The sequence below is a fragment of the Hyaloscypha bicolor genome (genome assembly GCF_002865645.1).
Source record: "Hyaloscypha bicolor E unplaced genomic scaffold K444scaffold_98, whole genome shotgun sequence".
Taxonomy (NCBI): Eukaryota; Fungi; Ascomycota; class Leotiomycetes; order Helotiales; family Hyaloscyphaceae; genus Hyaloscypha; species Hyaloscypha bicolor.
The window spans coordinates 107,907-126,543 of record NW_020194600.1 but is presented as its reverse complement, the minus strand read 5'-3'; the positions used below and the strand labels follow the sequence as shown (position 1 = coordinate 126,543).

At 51.0% G+C, this 18,637-nt stretch overlaps 8 protein-coding genes across 8 annotated transcripts; 6 read left to right on the top strand and 2 right to left on the bottom strand.

Moving 5' to 3' along the window:
• Positions 1–556: 556 nt before the first annotated feature.
• On the top strand, positions 557–1,874 carry K444DRAFT_532298 (3-isopropylmalate dehydrogenase; the record flags this gene model as incomplete). The annotated part of the gene is made up of 5 exons (XM_024875070.1): positions 557–607; positions 663–683; positions 740–811; positions 859–1,582; positions 1,633–1,874. The coding sequence occupies 5 exons, from the start codon at positions 557–559 to the stop codon at positions 1,872–1,874; spliced, it is 1,110 nt and encodes a 369-aa protein (XP_024735027.1).
• Positions 1,875–4,840: 2,966 nt separating this feature from the next.
• Positions 4,841–5,410, bottom strand: K444DRAFT_644079 (uncharacterized protein; the record flags this gene model as incomplete). The annotated part of the gene is made up of 3 exons (XM_024884916.1): positions 4,841–5,162; positions 5,211–5,313; positions 5,368–5,410. 3 exons carry the CDS (start codon positions 5,408–5,410, stop codon positions 4,841–4,843), a joined length of 468 nt encoding a protein of 155 aa, XP_024735026.1.
• A 763-nt stretch (positions 5,411–6,173) lies between these two features.
• K444DRAFT_532551 (uncharacterized protein) lies at positions 6,174–7,520 on the bottom strand (the record flags this gene model as incomplete). Its single annotated transcript, XM_024875085.1, is given in 4 exon segments — positions 6,174–6,485; positions 6,497–7,062; positions 7,117–7,333; positions 7,383–7,520. 4 exon segments carry the CDS (start codon positions 7,518–7,520, stop codon positions 6,174–6,176), a joined length of 1,233 nt encoding a protein of 410 aa, XP_024735025.1.
• A 135-nt stretch (positions 7,521–7,655) lies between these two features.
• K444DRAFT_436634 (uncharacterized protein) lies at positions 7,656–8,886 on the top strand. Its single transcript, XM_024872808.1, has one exon. The coding sequence runs from the start codon at positions 8,146–8,148 to the stop codon at positions 8,773–8,775; it is 630 nt and encodes a 209-aa protein (XP_024735024.1). The 5' UTR covers positions 7,656–8,145; the 3' UTR covers positions 8,776–8,886.
• A 741-nt stretch (positions 8,887–9,627) lies between these two features.
• Positions 9,628–10,328, top strand: K444DRAFT_436667 (uncharacterized protein). Its single transcript, XM_024872809.1, has 2 exons — positions 9,628–10,225; positions 10,304–10,328. The coding sequence occupies exon 1, from the start codon at positions 9,762–9,764 to the stop codon at positions 10,137–10,139; it is 378 nt and encodes a 125-aa protein (XP_024735023.1). The 5' UTR covers positions 9,628–9,761; the 3' UTR covers positions 10,140–10,225; positions 10,304–10,328.
• Positions 10,166–12,257, top strand: K444DRAFT_631176 (uncharacterized protein; the record flags this gene model as incomplete). Its single annotated transcript, XM_024883322.1, has 2 exons — positions 10,166–10,225; positions 10,284–12,257. The coding sequence occupies 2 exons, from the start codon at positions 10,166–10,168 to the stop codon at positions 12,255–12,257; spliced, it is 2,034 nt and encodes a 677-aa protein (XP_024735022.1).
• A 700-nt stretch (positions 12,258–12,957) lies between these two features.
• On the top strand, positions 12,958–14,927 carry K444DRAFT_664625 (uncharacterized protein; the record flags this gene model as incomplete). The annotated part of the gene is made up of 3 exons (XM_024886987.1): positions 12,958–13,221; positions 13,336–13,683; positions 13,730–14,927. 3 exons carry the CDS (start codon positions 12,958–12,960, stop codon positions 14,786–14,788), a joined length of 1,671 nt encoding a protein of 556 aa, XP_024735021.1. The 3' UTR covers positions 14,789–14,927.
• Positions 14,928–15,379: 452 nt separating this feature from the next.
• On the top strand, positions 15,380–16,746 carry K444DRAFT_644076 (uncharacterized protein; the record flags this gene model as incomplete). The annotated part of the gene is made up of 5 exons (XM_024884915.1): positions 15,380–15,400; positions 15,512–15,530; positions 15,597–15,773; positions 15,880–16,042; positions 16,092–16,746. 5 exons carry the CDS (start codon positions 15,380–15,382, stop codon positions 16,744–16,746), a joined length of 1,035 nt encoding a protein of 344 aa, XP_024735020.1.
• Positions 16,747–18,637: the final 1,891 nt, after the last annotated feature.

The window sequence follows — 18,637 nt, the reverse complement described above, 5'->3', positions numbered from 1 at the left end:
GGTCGAGCCACGACAGGCAAGTAAGGAACAGGAACGTGGGCATAGATACACATTGCAGAGAAAATGTCTACGACTGCATCATCATACCTTTAAATGTCTCAATATGACTTTGTGCATTGGACTGCATGAGACTACTCGGACACCGCCTCAAGGTCTTCACAGCATTTTGGTTTCCTTTTCGTCCCATGGGCTTGTCTCTGACCAAAAAAAAATCCCATCTGGCTATGGACCGAGGGAGCTGAAATTATTCTGGTCCGGTAAGACTATGTAGAACAGCGCGCCCGAGGACACCAATCATTTTGTGTGATATGCTTTCCTGGGCATTCGTGGCTGTCTCAGGGGTAGGTTCGCTTGTCGGCATATAGAACAGCAAGTCCGAATTATACACCTGCGTATTTCTGGACACTAGACATCAGCTTCCCTACCACCCCACCCCGCCTCAGCTCTCGTCCGATGATCGGAAGTGCGGGGCAAACAGCACGCAAAACATTGAGAGCTCCCTCAACTGTCGCGTGAAACATTCCCACGCTCACCATCTCTTCTCCCATCACAGAACATGGCAACCCACAACATCGTAGTGTTTGCCGGCGATCATTGCGGTCCCGAGGTCAGTTCCGCCCGCAGCCAATGGCTGAAGACAAGCTTGCTAATCACCAAAATAGGTTGTTGCGGAAGCCGTAAAGGTGGGACTGAATTCTGCTTCTGAAAAAAAGAGAGCAGGGCAACTGACGAGATCTAGATCCTTAAAGTTCTTGAAGCGGAACGGCCAAGTGTTGGCAAGTTTGATTTTCAAGAGCATCTTCTCGGCGGGGTGAACATCGTTGCCTCTTGTTCAGGATCAACAGCTAATACAGCCAGTGTTCAATTGACGCTACCGGCGAGCCATTGACTGCCAAAGCCCTCGAGGCAGCAAAGGCAGCTGATGCTGTTCTCCTTGGTGCAATTGGTGGCCCGAAATGGGGCACAGGAAAGGTCCGTCCTGAGCAGGGAATTCTCGCTCTCCGCAAACAGATGGGCACCTATGGCAACCTCCGACCATGCAACTTTGCCTCCGAGTCCCTCGTCGATATTTCACCTCTGAAAGCTGAAGTCTGCCGTGGCACAGACTTCAATATCATCCGCGAGCTTACTGGCGGCATCTACTTTGGCGAGAGAAAGGAGGACGATGGCGATGGAATCGCATGGGACACGGAGCCATACTCTCGGCCTGAAATTGAGAGGATTACAAGACTTGCAGCACACTTGGCTCTGCAACACGACCCTCCTCTGCCAGTCTGGAGCTTGGACAAGGCGAATGTCCTGGCGACGAGTCGATTGTGGAGAAAGGTGGTTACTGAGATTATGGCAAAAGAATTCCCCCAGCTGAAGATTGGGCACCATTTGATTGATAGCGCCGCTATGCTGATGGTTAAGAATCCGAGGGCCCTGAATGGTATCGTGGTTACCAGCAACTTGTTCGGGGACATCATCAGTGATGAGGCGAGCGTGATCCCGGGAAGCATTGGCTTGTCGCCAAGTGCCAGTTTGAGTGGAGTTCCGGATGGGAAGAGCAGGTGCAATGGTATCTATGAGCCAATCCATGGTTAGTATTCAGATCTCTATATCTTATGGAAGAAGACTAATTCTGCTTAGGTTCTGCGCCGGACATCTCTGGCAAAGGAATCGTCAACCCGGTCGGAACTATCCTTTCTGTTGCTATGATGCTCAAATATTCTCTTCGCCTCCCTACCGAATCGAAAGTTGTCGAAGAGGCTGTACGACGAACCATTGAGAATGGAATCACAACGCAGGATATTGGTGGTAAATCGAGTACCGCGGAAGTCGGAGATGCGGTTGCAGCCGAATTGAAGAAAATCCTCAAGGAACTCAACTAATCAACAGCTGGTCCACATCTGGCAAAATAATGAATCACTGAGCATCTCCCCTTCTGTTCAAAAGAAAGAAAGAAAAAGGCGTGATGTTACTTATTAAACCCTTTTTCCAAACGGCTTTCAACAGTCTTTCTGGCTGTTTTGATTTTGATGTTTCGCTTGCGTGTTCCGTCTCGTCTCAACTTGTAGATCTTCACTGACAGCTTCCATCGCATCGTCCCACTTGTCTAGTCATTCGGATGAAAAAGTTCACTTCCTCAAATCTCAACCCAGCCCGACAACACCAGCCCTTGCCACTTATTTCGGCCCTCTATTGGAACACACTACGCCACGCACCCTACCAAACCCTCCTCCCGAAACGAAATGTTACAAATCCCTCAAGACTCTTCCCAAGCTTTACAAACATCACCCTTACATCATCCTTTCACCGAGAGATAACATAGCGGGGCCATGATTGCTGGGGAACTACATGACGAAAGCGTATCACTCCGGACTCTCGAATGCAGAAGCCTTGGCGCTGTCAAATAGTCCGTGTTACGAACCACAGAGATGGGGTTGGGCGTACGAAAATGGTCTGGCCGGACCTCAAGCAAGTGAAGAAGAATGTTAAGTCGAGGACGAGGAGTGACACGGATCGAGAAGGCAGCGCCGTGACTGAGGGCGACCAGAGGACCTCGAAAGGTGCGGGCTCTGCAGAGATGGACGGGAAGAAAGGGGGCTACACTCCTCGAAGGAGGGCGAGTTTTCTTGCTAGAATTTCTGTTCCGCTTGGTTGGAGATATTCTCGGGTTTTTGGCAGAGACGACGCACTGGGGGGGGGGGGGGATTATGGTTGAGGAAGCAATTCACTGTAGTTCTCTCCTCGAGTGGAAACGGGAACCAAAAAGCACGTTTTCTTGCAGCGTTATCAATGGACGCAAAAGAGGCAGTTGCTGATGGTGGAGCTGGTAGTGAGGAGTAAGTTATTTTACACTTTTATGAATATCTGGGGAAGTTGTCCAACATATGGTGTGCAATAGCTAGACTACCGTTCCCTTTCAATGTCTCACCAGACTTGAAATTCATGCCTAACTTCACGCAGCACAGTAGAATCATCCGGCCTAGGCAAGCGAGCATCACAAAATCTTCAAAAACGCAGAAAGTGCCCAAGCCTCAAGATCGAGCTTCCACCCATGGACCAAAAATTTATGCATGAGATAGAACAGGCTTTTGAGGCCGGCCCATTACCACAGCTATCATCCCCGAACGCCCTTTTCTCGTGAACAGCTGCCAAAACGAAAAAGAGTTCCTTCCTCAACTGGAAACTTTGTTCCAACTAGGCAGTTACGGGGATATTTGAGCTTGCCGTGTGAAGCAGATGGCTGAAGGTTGATAAATGGAAGACCTTGTAGAGTCAATTACAGCACACAGTTTCGGGGAAGGACTTTCGAGGAAGGACTCAAGTCAGAGGGGTTTGAGAGGGAAGCACGAGATGTGTCCATACCGACTGCAATAACTGAGGGATTTTCGACAATGGCGACGTCTTGAATGCGGGTAAAGAGCGAGGGTTTGCTGCCGAAGGTGTTGGAAGTGGATATCTGCTTGTTGGATGGGAGAAGGAGTGGAGAATTTCCAAGGACTCCATACAAGAAAAGGGAAAAGATGTCGCGCCTGGAAATTGGTGGAACATGGATTTTGCATAAAAACCTACAAAAACCTAAACATCTCAGGGGATGACACAGCTATTTGTGATGTTTCCCTGAGAATGTCTAACACCTTACCCGTTCCTCCAAATCTCTGCCTCACTTTCCTCGCTGACCTCAATGAAGCTAGCGTAAATGTAAAGCCAAAAGTGCTGAAGGTCATATGGATAAAATGTTCCCATACGTATGACCTGGTCAGATTTATCCTTCCATTCAGTAGATTCCCCAAAGCACTCAAATAATCGAGATCTGCTCGAGACAGGATGTTTATCCTCGCAGCCCACTTGAAAAATATCAAGTTGGGCACGTAATCCAAATCTAGACTGCTGGTATTGATAGAGATGCCTTGAGGCTGGCTAGTTGAGGGTGGTCCTCAAGCTTAAACGGAAGCCATTCTTCTTCTCTTTACCATTTCCCCCGATGAGATGAACCTCAGATCATATTAATATAGGTGTAAATGAGCAGTCAAAATATTTAGAGACGGGATTGACTCTCAACCTCTAGGAACGAAAGGTTACCTAGGGAATCGCTCCCTAGCCTGGAACGTATCTCAATGCACCAGATCTATTACAATATTGGGGCGAAGTGTGAAAATTGAAGTCATTGGTCGAAGAGTAAATAATATATACGAAGTATATGTGCTGAGCAAAAGTGAAGTAAAGTTGGCATCTGTAGAAAAGGTGCAATCATTTAACGCAACATTTATTACTATGAGAGCTCATCACGCACCCACACCCCCCCCCCCCCCCCCCTTTTTAAACAGTAACAAAGCGCTAGCAGAGTTAGCGTCCTTATAAGAAATGCGGACTGAATGTTTGCTTTCGGATTCACTATTGGCATCCCACAACCTGAATGTACCAAACAAGATTGGAGTGGCGTGCAACAAACCCCTGCAGGACGGCGAAACTCACTTCGTAATTGAAGCCCGGGAACCAGCCTTAAACTGGAAACTTGAAGTTCGTGAGCAAACGCCATTCTTGAAGCACCATTTGAAAATCTGCTGAAGACATACGGGGCCAGGTTTGGACTCGCATATTGCGGTGCTGAATGTGCCTGCTGGTACTATTATCAAGATGGACTGCCTTTCTTTGACCGGATGGATAGCCGAATGCCGTTCAAGACTCCGTGACACCCATATCCCATTTTAATACGCCGTGATATGCATCCTGTAGCGCCTTGAATAGTTCCCAAACTCCTTGCTCTTGGACCTCAGTATGCCCAAGCAACGCCTTCCCCACCTATGCATGCCGCTCGAATCCATTAAAAGAAGCTTTCTTCGTGACCCGTTCAAGACGCCTTTTCCTCTTTCCCCACAACACCCTCATGTCCCCCAGTCTTAACAACCACGTCCACAACATCTTTCCTCAGCTCCGGCAACCCAGCAACCATCACCTCAGCCAGCACATCCCGAAAGCTGCCAAACGCCTCCAGCTTCCCCTTCATCAACTGATTCCCCTTCCGCGCCAACTCCACAAATTCTCGCGTGTAGATGTCGGGATTGCGCCCGTTGTCGACGTACTGAAGTAGCTCTGGTGGGATGGAGGGTAGTTGTGTGGTTGGGTGGTTGGATGTGTTGTGAATCTTTTCGAGGGTGCGGTCTAGTTCTGTGCTTGATGGCCGTCAGCCTGAACGCAAGTGAGGGAGAAGGGAAGCTTACACGCTGCTCTCCAGGACATCTCGAGTTGGGCGGCCAGCGAGGTCGTAGGCGTTTACTTGGATCATGAGCTGGTAGAGGTCTTGAATGACATTTTTGAGTTGTCCTGAGTGGTTGTCAGCTTGATTTTCACTATCGGGTTTGGAAGCGGGAGAGTTACTCTCGACGACATCGTGATGGTCGGCTTGACTGACTGGTGCCATCTTTGCTTGAAGGCTTCTTGGAGAGCTTGGACGTTCGAGTGTCGCGAAGCCACAGCCTCGAGGTCTCCTCTGTACGTTTGGCCTGGGAGACCAAGGGTGTACAATTTGAGCCAATCAAACTCGCGAGGCTGGGATCTTCTGCCGCAGATCGGAAAGGAAGACTTTTCACTATTTTTGGTCTACTCAACTGATCTTGATCCAGTACCGAGTTTTTTTGGATCTGATTATCTGGGCTGGGCAGGGAAAGAGGTAGATTGAGAATCTTTCTGTAGAAACCTTTCATCGTACCAACATTTGCCGAGCCAGCCCCTTTCTTCCAATAATCCCTCTTAAAAAAGCAACCGAAAGCACACGCGTTTTACAAAGTGGGGGAGCAACTGTTGCTTCACTATGTAGCATATTCTTGCGTGGAATTTTGCTCGACCTTCATTGTCACGCTGTCTCATTTCGTGCATGCTTTTTCAATTAGGCTACGGCCGCAATTATTTTTATTGCTTTGCCCACATATTTATTACACACGAGAGCAACAACCCCGAGAACACTCAAAAACTTGTGATGACCCATGCTCAAGCGACATCTTCTCAAGAGACTGGACAAATCCAAGACTCTCGACACCCAACCACTGAAGACGATCAAAATCGACGAAGGATATAAAGCGCCAAATATGCAATTGTTGGCCCCGTCCCCATGTAAATGCTACCAAAAACGCCCCCGCCCCCAATTTTCCAGATCATATTCCTTAACCCAGGGGTATCATTGGCTTTCATCTCATTGAGCTCGTATCAAAGGAAAAGGAAGAGGGAAATTGCATCGATGCCGAAAGTCCGAAGGGGTCCATATCGAGCATGGTCGGGTCGTATGGATCCAGGAGCTGTGTCATCGAGTTGTATCCCTGAGGGTTGTCGCCCATTTGAAGACCTTGAGGCCCCTGGTGGCCCATTTGCTGCTGGCCAAGTTGATGTTGGGGCGGTGGAATCGGTTCGGGGTACGGGCCAGGCCCGGCTTCGGCGGGGTCTTGGTCATCGACCATATCGGTTTGGGCGTCGTACTCCTGTTCTGTACTCACGGAATCAATCTAGGACGAACATAGTTCCATATAAAGAAAAGAGAGGGGAAGGGAGGGGAAAGCTTGCCGAGTTGCTCATAATGGTTTTGAAACCCTCCAGAGGGACTTGGATAGTACGCGGCAGATACTGGAGTGCCTCCCGTCCCACCAGTCCCACTGGTTCCTGGTCCCTTTGGTCCTAAGGCGGCGCCTAATCCTCCAGCGGCAGTCATCAGTCCAGGCGTTCCTAGTAGTCCATGTTGCCCTTGTGCTTTCGCGGCCTGAAGCCGTTGTTGTTGCTGTTGCTGGAATTGCATCTGCGTCTCCGAAGCTGGAGGGGTCATCACCCCTTGATGGCCGAAGCTAGGTGAGTTCGAAGTAGGCGATGAAGCGTGCGAGGATGGGGTGGGCCGAGATTGTGGAGACTGGAGAGGCGCACCGGGCTCCAACTTGGGGGCGATGCTCGAGTTTGATCGTCTTGCCTGATGGTGTCTGTTCATGATGGCTCGTTGGACAGTTGGTGCCTGCGCCATATTTTGTGGCATGTGCGTAGGACCAAGGTGAGGGCTCCCAGTCTTGGCTCGTAATTCTGCCTGTACGTCGATACCTGGAAGGACGTTTAATATCTGCAGCCGGAGAGCTTGAAGAGCAATGTCATTACCTTTTTCTAGTAGTATTCTTTCCAGAAGAGAGTTCTTATATCTCAACATAAGGCATTCGTCTGCAGCACTCCGGTGAGCAGTCTGCAGGTTATGCAGATTCGTCTCGTGCACTCGGATTGTTTCCTCAAGTTGCTTAATGTACTCAGTCCGACGCTCCCTAAAGGCAGCCTGGGCCTGGCGGTTCCGTTGCTTGCGTTCCTCGGAAGTAGCATAGATCTGTACCGTCAGTTAGACAAAATTTAGGCGATACTGCAACAGAACCCACAGGCTTTCTACCACCCTTCCTCTTTTGCTGAGCAGTATTCTCCTGGGGGGCTCCAGTCTCGGCTTCGGGTGTTGGGGAGTTGAGCTCCATGGAGTCCTCCGAACCCTCCCGGTTAGGTTCTTTTTTATCAATAGACATGTCGTCGGCCATTGCCTTCCAAGGTCAAAAGATATTGTGTGTTCAGTTTTGCTGCCCCACCACGACTACCCCAGACCACGGCAGTTGTAGCTGCCACAATCACGACTAGAGACTTGCAGCAGAGTAAATACAATGACCCCAAACGTTGGCAGTGTGGCTTAAACGGGTGTGTGGCGATTACATGTGGTATTAAACCAGATCTAGCTCGTCTGTATGTCTGACCGGGACCCGGGAATCTGGTAACTGGACTGTAAGAACTAGGGACGATGGTCGAGGCTGAAAGGTGAAGAAAGATAGATAGATGAAGATTGATTGCACACAAAGTAATGGGATGAGGAATTGGATACGTAAAAGAATTGGAAGGAGGGTGTGTCGGTCACTGGTATTTGAATTTTGCAGCCCCTCAGCGAAGGCGGAACGAAGACTGGAGCCGGGTCAAGGCTGGGGGCAGTGGAGGCACATTCGGCAAACCGGTGCTGGCAAAGACGTCCACTGAATTAAAAAAGCTTCACTTGGCCCGAACAGGACAAAACACAGACCAAAGGAGGCCAGGGCACGGGCGACCAGCAACGCTCTATTGGCTCCTCCGCAAAATTGGGTGGCTTCCAGAGCTTCTACGGCTTCCATGCTCCACCGAGCAGTGGGAAGAGGGAAGGTCGGCGAAGTGACGTCCGGCGCCTGTTTCGGGCAGAGAAATTTTCATCGCTGCATTGCCACGGGGAGGGGGGTGGTTGTGCTGGGTGTTTGGGTGTTTGGGTGTTTGGGTGTTGGGTGCTGGTGCTGGGTGCTCGGAGCTGGGGAGCTGGGGAGCTGGGAGTTGGGTGGTGTGGACAGTACAGTAGTGGGGTTGCACTGCTGGCCAGGGCCAGCGGCCAGCCATGGTCTTGGATCTCAGTCACTGGGCAAGGCCCCGCGAAGTGTAAAAACGGCGGACGGGTGCTGCATCTGTGCAGGGCAATCTCGTCGATGCCACAATGCCACAAATGCCAACGACCGGGTCAGACAACACACAACCATGCTCTCTCTGATGCTGCAACGCATCGCATGGGCCAACGCCTGCGGCCAATTCCGATGTCACCTGCCCTCCGCGCAAATTGGGCATGGGCAAGGCATGGGCAAGGCATGGACTCAATTGGAGCGTTGCGGTTTCGTGGCGGTCGTGGCGGGGAGGTGTGAAGTTGGTGTGCAGTTGTGTGGCAGATGGCAGATGCGGAGAGACTGCATGGGAGGGAGAAAAGAGCCGGATGGGGCTTGATGCGTCTTGGCCAGCCTGCTCCTTGCGAGACGATGGGATCTCGACTCTCGAGCAGTGCGTGGCGCGTGGTGCGCACGCGCTCTCAGTGGTCCGCGTCCGCCCCCTCCCAGCCGGTGCACGCAGAAGAGTTTTCTTCGAGACTTGAGGCTCGAGCCTCGAGCAGCCGAGCTCCACGGGACCACGACCCCTCCAATCCTCCATGCCTTATGCCCTCATGCCCTCATGCCCTCATGCCCTCATGCCCTCATGCCCTCATGCCCTCATGCCCTCATGCCTCATGCCTCATGCCTCATGCCTCATGCCCTCCATGCCTCCTCCTCCCCGGTTCGCTTCGCTTCCGCCAGCCATGCTTCTCTGGTGACTCTGGTCCAATTGCCTGCCTCACTGCAGCGGCCCACCAGCCGGGCTGGCTGTGCGGCTGCAGATCCAAATCGTCCATCTCCGCGGGCTTGTCCTTTTGAAGAAAGTCCTCCCCTCGCTTCGAACGAACTCCTCTGTATAAGGCTGTGGTGCTGGCCTCGTCGCGAATGCTATCATACAGTTGAACTCGAACTCCCCATCTGGCGAGCTGCGTGGTCAGCGCAGCAGCTGTTGATCGTGTCTGTCTGTGAAGTGAAACTGCTCATCAGCACGCCGGTGCATGCGTGTCCTGACTTCGTGTCCTCGGAGATGGCTCGCCCCCCTCGGCGGGCTCGCGCCACGGCAGGCAGGAATTGACCGCCTTTGCTGCCAGCCTGGAGGGAGACGACCCATGATCAGATCCGACGAGGAACGAGGAACAGCCACACCTCCATGTTTCGAGTGGGAACGGCTGTTCTTGCCCTTCACCAGCAGATCCTGGATCATGGAAGGAATGATGGAGGGATGACGCGAGCAACGAGACGAACGTTGCACCCCGCGTGTGCACTTGGTTTTCTCGGTGAGGCTGAGAGGATGAAATCGTTGGTGGCAGAAAGAGTGCAAACTGCCCCCTCCTGGTCAAGCCAATGTGCGGGGCTGCGAAAATCGGCCACCCAGTTTGGCGTGCGTCAATGTTCCAACATTTCTGGTACATTGAGATCATTCCAGAGGCCGAATTTGCAGTGAACTGTCTTTTTGATGGCTTGTTGCACATCCTTCAATGTTCCAAAGGTTCTGAATCAATGAAGTTAAAATGCAATCCCGCAACTTTGTTGCAATTTCACCTGTCAGCCGTGTGTAGCCTCGCGCTAAGGAGCTTCGCGAATCGCGTCAGGTTTCCCCGCCAAATCAACAGAGCGAACCTCCAAGTAAACAAAAAAGCTCCGAACCACCTTTATGGCTGCCACAACCTTGCATTGAATTGCCACTGCAATCTCCTCAAATTGGCAACCGAACAAGCGTGAGCTGGAGCTCACAGGAAACCCTCATCATGACCCCTCCTCGTCGTCGGTCCTCCAGACTTCGAGGCAGCTCTGTCACCCCCAAAAAGGTATTTGGTCGCGTTTCCTTCTTACCAACCCCGCGTATTAACTTTTCGTTCCAAACAGCCCACCAACTATGCCTCCAGTCGTCTCGAATCTCTTACGGAACGCGATGAGACTCCGACCTTCGGTGCGCAATCGAATCTCGATGCCATTGTCTCCTCGCCCCTTGCTCCTCGAACTCCGGCCACTGCGGGTCGTATCAAGCCATCTCTGGAAGAGATGCATCCGAGCAAGGTCCATCACAGCACAACACAAGAGCCGGACTCTGGTCTGCGTCTTGGTTTTGTTGACATTAAGGCGACCGGTCCGAATCAACCTTCTGGAGTCGAGCAGCAGACACCATCAAAGATATCCGCGCCGACCTTCGATTTTAGATTCGCTCATCCTGCGCCCCAGCTTGGCCCCGAGGCCCAACGAATGATGGACGAGTTGCGTGAAGAGGCACTCAGAATCAAAGTTAAGCTTGCGGCTGAACGAGAGGAGGAGAGGCGCGACTTGGGAGAAGAACGAGCTGATGGTGTTATTGGAGGTCGCAAGATTGCGCAGCCGAAGGGAAAGGTTGGCCGATTCAGTGATGTTCACATGGCGGAATTTAAGAAGATGGACTCGATTGCTGGCCATCCGTCTGCTTTCAGAGCACAGCCAGGACGATTCACACCAAGTACAGCTAGTCTGAAGCGATCCCCATCAAAAGCCCAATTGGATGATAGGGAGGAATCCCATAAGAAGGCTGGACATGCCAGCGAGGAGGCTGAGCGATTGGAGAACACTGTGCCAGCCAAGCGTGCAAGAAAGCGCGTTGAAGATGATACTTCCTCGGCCAGACCAGTTTCCACCGAAAATAAGAAGGTCATGCCAACGACTCCCACTATTCCACGCTCCCAATCGAGCTTTCTCTCGTCAATCAGAACTCCTACGCAAGCCTCTTTGGCCCGCGCTGCGAGTGCCACGAAGCCTGCTACGCAGATTCCAACCTTGTCTCGGTCCCCGTCTAAGCCAAACCCGAACCCCACGCCCAAGACCTTTACGAAATCTGCAACCGCAAATAATCTTGCTAGCGCTCCGAAGTCCGAACCAAAGAGTCTTTTGCGTAGTCCTAGCAAATTCGATCGTGTTAAGTCCATTCTCCGATACCCGGGCTCGAGCGCAAAGAAGCCAAGTGTCATGTCAACTGCCATTCCCACGTTGTCTAGAAGCCCCAGCAAGCCCAACCTCGACAAGGTACTCCCTTCAGTTCCTTCTACTCCTGGTGGAAGCGGAACCTCGAAGATCGCAAAGCATGTCAACTTTACAACAGATACTGTCAATAAGCATACCGCGACGGGACAGAACTCCCCTTCTCCAATGAAGTCCGGCATTCCTCGCTCGACATCGAAGACCAACCTCAGAGTGAAGTATCTTAGCGGTGCGAAACTTGAGGCCAACGTTCAGTATCCATCCATCGCTGATCATTCCAGCTTGGAGAATGATGCAACTAAAGTTGAATATCCATCTCTCGCTGGTGTCCATCCACTTCCCGAGGCGCCTCGTCAAACCATCTCAACACTTCCTCCTTCAGTACCTGGCACATTCACGTTCCGCAGTGACCACACAATCAGCTTCGGTGCCTCTCCAAAAGCATTCGGTTCATCTCCAGGTCAAGCTAGCGTACGTCAAGTCCGTCAGAGTATTCTTCCTCACAACATGCCAGGTGCATTTCCTGGTAACAATAAGGAGAACTCTGAACCTCTTCCCGCTGTACCACACGGTATGGCTAACCAACACGGTATGGCTAACCAACACGGTATGGCTAACCAACACGGTATGGCTAACAAGAAGCGTCGCCGTGTTGACTCTGATGATGAGACCGAAGAGGAAATCGAGCGTTCTCCGAAGAAGCACAAGACTGTGGTTGCTGAAGGCCAAATGCTTATGGCTCCCAACTTGCAAGCAGACAAGATGACTCCCAAATCTAAGGTTCAAAGCCCAGCCAAGAAGAAGGGCGTCCTGAGTCTTAGTCGTCTGAATATGCTGGCTCGACCAAAGATGCGGAAGTGAGCAGGAAAGAACGGACTTGCTGTTGCACTCTTACATTTTGGCGGGTCAGGGAATCATTGCTTTCTTGTTGATATATTTCCACGGGTGTTGTGGCGCATTTGTGTTGTTTGTTTGGTGTATGGTGAATGAATGTTGAGAACGACAGCTGAATCATGACCATGATGGGCTGATGGATAGACGATATTGGAGCTTTTCTTCATGCTCATGATCATGGTCGACTGCACAAAAGACACCACTATTGGTTTACGAACTTCCCACCACGGGATATTTCCTTTTCTCGTGTAATTGTCGGATTTCAATTCTTGTTCGTGTAATTATTACAAGACTTGCTCCTTCCTAACGCATCGTTGCATGGGCGGCGAAATCAGAGTATGAGGATATGAGAATAAAAGTTACTTGGTTATGACAATCGTACCTTCCCGTTTTGAAACCATCTTTTTTAACCCTTCAACACCGCTTTACTCCCGGGGGTTTCTTTCTGTCCCAGCGACGCAACCTCGATGTCCACTGAGGTCATATCATACCCACCCACACTCGTTTGAAATACTAGAAGACATTATTCGCGGCCGTTCATTTATACCATACTCTGCCTGTCACTTAAATCAAACCCTCGTTCGTTGCCACAACTCTACCTACTAAAAACCGATGCTTCACAAACTGTACCACCATTCCTTCGACCACAATTCTGCATCTGTGAACGATGCACAGTCCAGTCTCGCCTTCGATCGATGCATGTTCTTCCTCTCAAGGAAGCCCTAGATGCAGCACCGGGTCGCCCAGCTCCCCATTCTCGGAACTTACAATAGACCAACAGGCATCTCCTTCTCGATCAGGAGCAACCTTCATCTGTACGATTTGTTGGCAGCACCAACCGTGTGGCTCAAAGCCTAAGCTTCTAGGTACCTCTGCTCGCATCGTGTGCCATCCATGCTGGCGCGCTGTTCTGGATCTGAGTATTTGCTGGGTATGTGGAGAATGCATTGTTAGGGGTGATGAGGTCGTTAGTCTGGGCTGGTGCTTCTGGCATAGAGGATGCTTTGGCTGTTTGATTTGCAGAACTCGAATTAACATTCCTCAGTCTCCTAACCATAGCCCGGAATGGGGCAAATGGGATGGCGCTGAAGATGATAGAATCGGACGCCGAAGGACTGTTGGAATCGAATTAGACACTATCCCCTTGTGCAATGTTTGTTCTGTCGAAACGGCGGCTGAGAGTCAGGGCCAAGTCCTAGAAAGGGGATTGGAATGCGTCACACTGTTTGACGGAGGGCTGAGCAGAGACAGATTGGACATGCTGACCGATGAAAGGGAAAGTGAGGTGACACTCGCTCGCAGACGTTTAATGAGGACTCCAAGGAGACTGAGAGGTGTGACGGGAATCGAGCGGGACTTAAAGAGGTATATCAATGGCTCTTCCGGCTGCTTCGTAAGTTCACACCCACGGAACGGGGGCCCATGCTGATGTAAGGCAGACAAACGATCTCCTGAATCTGGAAGATATGTCATCCTTACTCGACAACGCTGCTGACATGGGAGAAATGGCCGATGGCAGCATGGACAACGAACACCAGCACTCGGAAAGAACCAGGACAAACTCTGACCTATCTCAGGGGGCTGGGCAGACTGGTGCATACGTCTCAGTGTTTAATCCTGTCGGCGAACCTGCATTCAGACCCGGCAAATTCAAGCCTCTGCCTTCGTGGATGAATTTGCTTCCAAATAATGTGCAAAGGGGAAGGGCGCAGAAGAGCAACGCCGCTCTCGAGCATTCTTGTCAGCACTTGCCCGAGCGGTGGCCATCGATAGAAGATAAAGAGCCTGACTCAAGTGACGGTTCTGAGGATTTCCCTCGGAGTCCAATAGCTTTGGGCGATATTCCCAGCCTCAGAGGCGGTGGAAAGGCCACACTTCCCATGAACAATGGCGACAAATCTCGTAAGCAACGGGCAAAAAGGACGATCTTATTTGAAACTAGATATGGAGCGGACGACACGAACGACAATGAAGGTCACCAATGCCCTCGAAGAGTCCACACTCCTGATTCAGTGCACTCAACCCCTCCCGAGTATCCCTCTCATCATCCCCCACCACCAAGAAGAAGGACTCCCTATCCGCAGGATCTTCTCCGCGTTTCGACCTTTCAAAAGGATTCCAATGCCTGTTTTCTGCAAAGCACGAGTTCCGCCGTCGCCGAAGAGTCTGTCGACGAACCATGTTGCGAGCTGGGCTCACAATTGCAAGAACGAAAGAATGTCCTGGAGGACAAGCTTTTGCCCAAAAGGAGTGATGGACGGGCATCACCTCAAGGATTCTCGCTTTCTTCAGAGTCCCTGGATAAGTACCAGCAGAAGAGTCGTGGTGCAGAGAAGAAGAAAAACACCGCTACAAGGGCAGAGCCTACAGTTGATAAAAGTAAGAAAGAGAAACGCGGGAAACAGAAAATGGCAAAAGGCATTAAGGGCAACGCGAAGAATAAAAGGGTGAAGGGAGAAATGAGGCCGAAAGCAGCAAGTGAGGAGCGTGGAACGTGAACAGGAAGGATTTGCAAAAGGAGTTGAAAGACTTGTTCCACAAGGAGTAGATTGATAGATTGAGCAATGGAGACTGCTATGAGATTGTCTGAGAGTACCGACTCGCCGCACTTGTCTTGTACTCTTCCAGGCCCAAGTCTCCCATACTTCCTTGCTATGTATTTTGGTCGCCCGCGAATTCCGCAAGCGGGTTTAAAGGAAGCCAACCCCTGAATATCCCTGCCGTCACCAACACTTCGATTTCTTCGACAGAGCAAAGTGAGAGGCATGGGATAGGCATGGTTTCGAACAGCATCGAGAAGGATACTCCTCGTGAAAATAAAGCCCTAATTCCCAATTTCGTGAGGTTGCGTTGTGTGAGCTTTAGCGAGCACTCTCTGCGCTAGTGCCAGCAACCTCGCTTCTTTTTTCGTACCTTCAACTTCAGCACGTTGGCCCGAACAAACATCGACGAGTTTTCCATCGCAGCATTTCGAGAGACAGCTTCCTAGTGCATAGGAACCTGTCCGTCTCGATCATCCCACCTCCTCCATCCGAATTGTCCTCTCGATAGCAGAGCCTTCTTCGGAGGCGCTTTAAAAGGCGGGCACGATGTCAGCCGTCGCCTCAAAGGTCAGAAAAACATCTTTCGAATTTCCCCAAGACATCAAAAGACCCGCAACCATCGTCGAGACACGATCTTACAATGTTTTTAGACACACTGGCTAACATTGTGGATTCTAGAACCTGTACGAGCTTCTCGGTACGACGAAACTTACGCCAGTCAACAGCTTTTGATGACCACGCGACTGACGATGGTGACAATTAGGCAATGACCACGATGAAGACTCCGACAAGGAACCCGAGCCACCTACTAAAGCCATTGACAAGACTCCCGCAAGAACAACCAAGCGGAATGCCACTGGCGAGGCCCCTGCCGCCAAGGCACCCGTAGCTTCTGAAGGCCGAGGTGGTCGTCGTGGAAACTTTAACGGCAATGAAGGAGGTTAGTGGTTTACTCGGACATGCACAATCGCTTTATCTTCGCACTCAAATTTCTCGCAGCCCAATGCGCTATCTGAAACACCTGCTAACATGTTCATACACTTCAGCTTTCCGTGATCGCAATGCAGGCAGTGCTAGCAACCGAGGCAAGCCCACCGGCGATGAGCCTCGAGGAGATCGACCCCCGCGTGCTCAAGGAACCTATGATGGCCGTGGGCGAGGACGTGGAGGCAATCGCAACTTTGACAGACACAGCCGATCAGTTGGAGGGTGAGCAAAGTCCAAGTTTCAGAGGGGCTGGATTTTCTAACATCTGCAGTGATTCTGAGAAGCAAGCCGGCCATGGTTGGGGTGCGAACGAAGGCGGAGCCGAACTCGCTGATGAGCAGGCTGGTGAAGCTATTGCCAATGCCGAACAGAAGGAGGCGATGACTGCTGATGGCGATGCTGCACCAACCGATACCGCTGAGCCCGCAGCTGAGCCCGAGCCAGAGGACAACAGCATCTCCTACTCTGATTACCTCGCTCAACTCGCTGAGAAGAAGCTTGCACTTGGTGCGGGTGTTCCCGAGGCCCGCAAGCCCAACGAGGGCAGCAAGCAGGATAAGAAATGGGCCAATGCCAAGCCTATTTCTAAGGAAGAAGAGGAAGACTTCGTCGCTGGTTCTGGAGGAAAGGCCAAGCGCGAGCGCGAACGCAAGCAGAAGCAACTCCTTGAGATCGATCAGCGTTTCGTCGAGGCACCTGAGCGTGGACGAGGTGGATTCCGCGGTGGCAGAGGCCGTGGCGATGGACCTCCCCGAGGCGGCAGAGGTGACGGATTCCGTGGTGGACGCGGTGGTGAGGGCCGAGGAGGTCGCGCTCGTGGTGGCGATCACAGAGGAGGCGGACGTCCTTCTGGCCCAAGAGGCGGCTCCAGCGCTGCTCCTATCAACCCCGAAGATACCAGCGCATTCCCAAGCCTGGGATCATAGATCTCGGCCAAAAGTCTCACATGATCTTCATCTTACTGGTGCGAATTTTATGATGCGTCTTTACGAACGAATGATCGAGCAAAGTGCCAATGGTTGCGACGGGTGAAATTTTTTTCGAAAAATGGATGGGAATGGCCAGAGTATACGGCGGTTGAGTCTTTAGTTTACTAGTCTTGCATCTCAGGTTTTCACAAAAGCATGTGGATGGTGACTACGAACTCATTTCAGTTAAGACGACTTTGCAAGCATAGGATGATCTTGCGGTGGGGATATTTGACTCGCTCATCGTTGGGTCGAACTTTCGCATGGCTTGTAACGGTAGATCCAAAAACTTCTTTCTGATTAGCAGGTAATCAAACACATGTTCTCTAAAGTGGGGTAGCAGATACTTGATCCTTTCAGTGAAGAGCTGGGTAGGTCAATGATGCATGAAAAATTGAACCTTTAGTGCCTTCTTCTGGTCTTGAATGAGCTTTTCCCGCAATAACTGGAGAGCGTCTGTGGAAGGCCTTACCTAGGTTGATGTGTAGCGCTGATAAGAAGGGTAGTCGTGGGATTGAGTGTTCTCGTCCTGAAGTGATGGTTGCTCTTACTGGTTGAATCGCTTGCCTTCTCACTTCGCCTTCCTCGACTATTCATCACTGAGAGAAAAAATGTGTCCTTTGTTTAGATGGTTGTATCAACATGCTCACCTTTCTGCAACGTCCTATTCACTAGGTCGAGAATTCCGAGCAGTCTAGTACTCGATGTGGTCTTCCCAAACTTTTTACCCCTAGACCGCGACCATTCCGTGATCTCTCCATCCTGGAGCTCCTTCACTGGCTCATCGCCTGCTACTCTGGATGGTTGTGTATGGCACCTCTTGGACTGCGAACTCCAGAATACCCGTTAATGCCCCAGCTTTGAGTCTCGAAACTGGTGTCACCAGCAAATTGATCCCAATCATCTCACTTCCGAGCCACCGCTCCTCAAAGACTCTTCTCCTCACAACTTCCAGCATGGAAAAGCCCCCGAATATTCCTGAAGCTGCCTTGTACAGGAGTTCCGAATGCATGTGTAAGAAATGCTATGCAGTCTGGGACCCAACGAACGATCGGTTTTGCGGCACCACCCTCCGAGTTATATCACGCAGCAAGGAAGTGTCCAAGATGTACAGAATCAACCCCACTACCTTTATATTCGCAATTGGGACTGACTTCGCCTCTAGGTTTTACAAGCTGTCCACACCCAGAAACCGTTACGCTTCACGTAGGACCTCCCAAACTTAAGATAATCTGTCACGAAGCTTTACTAGGCTTCTTTTCGAAGGAGACTACTAGACCGCAAATGGTGCGCGCTTTGTTGACGAACATACACGCAGCAAGTCAAAGTTGAGGGAGTTCACGAGACAGCTTATCATGGCTAATGGTCCTCTATGCGAAAACTTCTTGGAACTAAACAAAATCGTACTGCCAAGTACGAGGAGGACTGGTAAGATTTGATTCGGTCTGGTGGAGATCTTGTTCTCAAAGTCGCAGTCGTGGCGTCGTTTTCCGTTTACGACTTTGAACGTGCCCTTTATATGCACTACAACCACAAGAATTACCTAGAACTCATACCACAAGGCCCATGAACGATTTCCCACAAGGGAGATTGAGGAGAGGAGCCAGGTAAACTCAACGAGGACAAGGCTGCAATCTGGAATCCGGAGGATAATCTGCTTGGATAGCAGCCTGCAGCTGAAGATGCTAACAAAAGAATTCCTGTACCAAGCTCCACCGATAGAACTCTGTTTCAGTCACGTTGCAAATCTCGTATTCTCTATGGAACTCGAGAAACCTATTCACTCCTGGCAATTAAAATCACTCGCCATGACCCCAAAACGAGCTTTTGCATCTCCGAACACTTGCAA